This window comes from Protomyctophum parallelum (assembly GCF_964188405.1).
Source record: "Protomyctophum parallelum genome assembly, chromosome: 4".
NCBI classification, from domain to species: domain Eukaryota; kingdom Metazoa; phylum Chordata; class Actinopteri; order Myctophiformes; family Myctophidae; genus Protomyctophum; species Protomyctophum parallelum.
In genome coordinates this window covers 28,478,844-28,483,738 of record NC_139700.1, presented here as the reverse complement: position 1 = coordinate 28,483,738, position 4,895 = coordinate 28,478,844, and the positions used below count along the sequence as shown (strand labels likewise).

General features: G+C 47.4%; 1 protein-coding gene across 1 annotated transcript in view; it reads left to right on the top strand.

Annotated features, from left to right (window-relative positions):
* Positions 1 to 3,629, top strand: part of igf2b (insulin-like growth factor 2b) — a 5,644-nt gene extending 2,015 nt beyond the window's left edge. Inside the window, exons 3-4 of the mRNA XM_083763007.1 lie at positions 1,414 to 1,598; positions 3,243 to 3,629. Of these exons, the coding sequence (XP_083619133.1) occupies positions 1,414 to 1,598; positions 3,243 to 3,476 (419 nt within the window). The 3' untranslated portion in view covers positions 3,477 to 3,629. The remainder of the gene's footprint in view (positions 1 to 1,413; positions 1,599 to 3,242) is intronic.
* Positions 3,630 to 4,895: the final 1,266 nt, after the last annotated feature.

Sequence of the window (4,895 nt, the reverse complement as noted above, 5' to 3'; positions counted from 1 at the left end):
TGTTCCCAGGCTAGGCGGCCCAGAGAGAGAGAGAGAGAGAGAGAGATATGTTTTTGATGTCAGGCTTTAATCACTTGATATGTGACAGCATCATTACCATAAGTGATGATCATTATCATTATCCTCTTAGTGGTAATAATGGAAATGGCTGTCAAGGTAAATATCCTGATGTGAATGTGCTGTAGCTGTTCGACTTTGAATTGGGCAAGGCTTTGCTTGAACAAACAAAGCCCTGATGCAGAAATTAAATACACACAGCTGCCTTTCGCTTGTCCTGAAGCATATAGCCTAGTGGAGGGAAAAACTGCAAACACCCTGCATTTCTAAATATTAGTTATATCCCACCCACTGACAGTCGACTTCATTGTGTGGCATTAGCCTCGGAAGCTTCTCTCCCGGACTCAGAGAGATCATTATCCAATTTGGGCCAACATAGATTTGCTCCCCCCCCCCCCCCGCCCCTCGCTATTTCTCTCTCATGTTCCTCTTCCTGCATGCAATCAAATCTGGCCTGCCCTCTCATGAGATTTCTGCAACATTGTGTGGGGCTTCAAACAAGGCCTTATTGATCGTGGATAGTGTTCCCCTGTGCAATGTCTTAACCCCCCCCCCCCCCCCCCCCACCTTGTTCTCCTATACGTTATAATACCTCTTCCTCTTCCAGTGTCACTGCCCCCTCACCTATTTTCAGATCCCCCCCCCCACACACTTTTCCTATTTTTCCTCATGTTTTGAGTTTTGACCCTCACTCACCCTCTCTTTGTGTCTTTTTCTTCTCTTTCTTTCGTCATTATCTCCCTCTGACCTCCCCCCTCTCCCTCTCCCTCTCTCTCTCTCTCTCTCTCTCTCTCCCTCTCTCCCTCTCCCCCCCCCCCCCCCCCCTCTCTCTCTCTCTCTCTCTCTCTCTCTCTCTCTCTCTCTCTCTCTCTCTCTTCATTCTGTTTATCTCTGCTGAGTTGGCAAAGGGCAAGGTCACAGGAGAGTGTCCATTTTAGGTATTTGCTCATCCAAAGTGCGGCTGTCTCACATCTGTCTCTGTCTGACTGTCTGTCTGTCTGTCTGTGTCCCTGTCATTTCCCCCCAGGGTGTGTGGCTGTATGCCACAGGTCCTTTTGTTTACCTGTGCATTTTACTCAAGAAAGGACTCCCAAAGGATTCCCCAAAACAGATTACTCTTCCTCACAAACAAAAATCTTTCTTGCAACGAGCCATAGATTTACATTTATCTACATTTATCTTTATATATATATTTTTAATTCATATAATGGTTGTCCAAATGATCCACTCACTGACCAAAGAAAGACAACATTGATTATGAATTTGCCAGAATGTGCTGTGTGCTCTTGATGAGTCTTGATTCCGATTTCCTCCTCCTAATGGATTGTCTCCCCTCTCTCTTGTGGTGTCCTTCAGGTCGACCAACCAGCAGAGCTAGCAATCGACGCTCCCAGAACCGCGGCATCGTGGAGGAGTGTTGTTTCCGTAGCTGTGACCTCGCCCTGCTGGAGCAGTACTGCGCCAAACCCGCCAAGTCAGAGAGGGACGTGTCGGCCACCTCTCTACAGGTCATACACACAGTGATGCCCGCACTAAAGCAGGTACGTCTCAGCAATAAACAACAACATAACGCCAGTATGGGAAACCTTGAGTTCTAATCTATCTGTCCTGCCATCGCCCATATCACTGTTCTGTGCTGCGCTTTGCCCCCATGCACCTGTCTGTGAGAACAGACTGAAAGTCCCATGTGAGGACAGGTTTATCTCGTTAAAATGCTCAATGGTAAGCAAGTATCTTCCGTGCAAAGTGCTGACCATTGCGGAAAAAGTATGTATTCAGGTACTTTTAGAGTTGGGAGGCAGGGTCACACTCAGGGACGTGTGTGTGTGTGTGTGTGTGTGTGTGTGTGTGTGTGTGTGTGTGTGTGTGTGTGTGTGTGTGTGTGTGTGTGTGTGTGCATGTTCATGTGTGTGTGCATGTGTGTGTGAATTTGAGAAACTCAGGACTACTGGTCCATAATGGAACAGTGAGTTCTTCTGAGTGTGTGATTATTAGTCACGGAACACTAAACACTCCGAAAACTGGCATGCATTTAGAGCCCATGTGGTCAGAATCACCTCAGCTGGCTATTATAACCTCTTTTGTTACAAACATGCATGGAGATCTTCAAAGCACTATGCCTTTTCACTGGAGGCACAAGACATACTGTAGCAGTGGCCGCGCTCCAGGCCCGCCTGAATGGATTCTCGCCCTTTATGCTTTCATCTTCTTTCTCTTTTTTTAACGTCAAAGCTGCTATTCTTATCTTTTGAAAATTTGAAGGACATAAATGAACGAGCAAACAAAAAAGAGATACGTGACTGTGGGTATGGCCAAGAAATCCCATCTCTCTCATGAAGAAAGAGAGAGAGCCTGCTGGGGAATTAGTTGAGACATGTCCCCAGTTGCGACATGTCCCCAGTTGGTCCGGGCAGGGGAGCGAGTTGATGGGTACATCCTGCTCTGAGGGCCAGCTGTTCCTAGGCTATTGAGCGGTCCTGGAGTGAATGAATGAAGGAGGATAAACACTCTTCAAGTGGCAGAACCAAAACAAGCCATTCACATGGAGCACTGGCTACTCACGCATAAATTCTAGCCCAGCCACCACCACTCCCACACACACAGGCTTTTTCTCCTTCTTCCCTGGCGCTCGCACAGTGCAACAGAGAACGCCGGTTGAAAGAGTTTGTTGTGTATAGGTTTCAGAGGAAGAACGTGTTTGTAAGTTATCTGGTTGGATCTCTCTGTGTGTGCGTGTGCATGTGTGTGTGTGCGCGCACGCGCGCGTGTGTGTGTGTGCACGTGCGTGCGTGCATGTCTGTCTGGGGGGGGGGGGGGGGGGGGTAGTATTTAGTGGCTAGTCAGGCAAACAATGACTCTCTCCTTATACGATGGGAGTGACCGCCTTTCCCTTTTGACCGTATGTTAAAAAGTCTGGAGCACTTGTTGACAGCGTCTTTCAGCAAGGGAAAATCAAAACAGGGACGAGTCAGGGGCGAGACGCGTCTGTTGTGGCGCTCTGCATGATTTGCCGGTCCCAGAAAGACGTCTTGATTTCCATTTCTCCCATGTCTCTTTACTGCAACAATGGGCTGTTTTTTCTTTCTTCTTATTATTTTTGCTACATAAAGAGGGTTTCGCCCCCCATTTGTCATGACAAGCGATACCGTATCTCATCCTCTTCCTATTCCCCCCCTCTTCTGCAGGAAGTCCCAAGGAAGCCTCATGTGACCGTGAGGTATTCCAAATACGAAGTGTGGCAGAGGAAGGCGGCCCAGAGACTCCGGAGGGGGGTCCCCGCCATCCTGAGGGCCAAGAGGTTTCGGAGGCTGGCGGACAAAGTCATAGCCCAGGAGGAGGCGGAGGAGCACAGGTCTCTGATCCGGCTGACCAGCGCGCTGCCCCCGGTCGTGCTCTCCACGGACGTTAAAAACAAATGAGCCCCACCAGCCAGCCCTTTGCACAGACAAGTTTGGAGGAAGGAGAAAAAAAAGACTAGGGGATTATAGCTTTGTCTCTGACGTCATTTCTGTGGCAGTCCTCTCTGACCTCCCCTGCCCTGTCCGAGCCCACCGATCCCTGCCTCCCCCCCGCCCCACCCAACCCCTGCTCTCGTCCACTACTTCTTGACCTTCTGCCCCCCTCTAATGCCCCCCTCCCCTCCCCGCCCGGCATGCATTCACATTCTTCCGTCTCAAGTCTTTCATTCCCTCTCTCTTTCATTCACTGACACAAAAGGCACACACACAAACGATGAACAAAAAGTTAACAATTTGGCTGAATGCAATTCAGGTGGATCCTTAAGTTAAAGAGAAAGAGGAAAAGGAGAAAAGAGATCTATGGCTTTGCGACACCCGGCGGAATGTTGATTTTTTTTGGTGTGTTTTTTTGTCCTCCCGGAAGACGACGAGAAAGTGAAGAGCAGCTTGCATGAAAGAATCCATTCCACAACACTTTCCTGAGGCAAAAAGAAAAATCTCTGTTAGTTCTTTTTCTTATTAGTTTGCACCTCTAACTATAAAGGGACTTCCACACTGTAAGGAATTATTTTGTAAAATTAGATTCCTGTTCCAGCACCTTTTAATCACAAACAAAAAGCAGAAAAGAGTCTGCAAAATTGCACATTGCCACGGATTACGTCAAAGTAAAGAAAAAAAAAAGGCACTATTTTTTTATGAACAATGAACGTGTAGCTTAAAAAAATGTCATGGTGCTAGCTTTGGGAATGGACTCAAAGAAGAGGTTGAAAAGCACGTTTTTTTTTCTTTGAATGAAATATTAAAACTTTCCGTTTTAAGGAAAGTGTGACTTTAAGAAGAAGAGAGAAAAAAAAGGAAAATAACGGATATGGGGGAGCTCCTGGCAGTGGCAATGTAAAAGGGGGAAGTGTCACTGACAAGACATGGGCTGTGTTAGCGATTCTGGCTAACGGCTTGTGCTAGCGGCTGCTCATCACTAGCTTGCCATAGTGTAAAGTGGCAAGGGGGACATGAGATCCAGTCCCTGCTCCTTCCCTCCCGTACCTCTTGAGGACGCCGGAGGTGGGCTCCTGTGTGGGGATACATAACGGGCACCGTGGGCCGCCTGGATTCATGGGACAGTGCTACAGTTTTTGGGACAGTACTTCCTGTTTGTTTTGCCAACGCGGCTTTTGCAGAACTGCTCTTGACAGGAAGTGGCATGTTATGGACACAGTGCGAGTGGGATAATTATGATTATATTTTATTTTGTCTTCTTTTTTTTTCATATCAATGTTTTCAAGGAAAAAAAAGGAAAACCCTGTCAGTTTCTGGTACCGTGACATTCCTGTTTTAGTTATTTTCTTGATTTTGTTTCCATGGTTACTGTTATGATGTTTT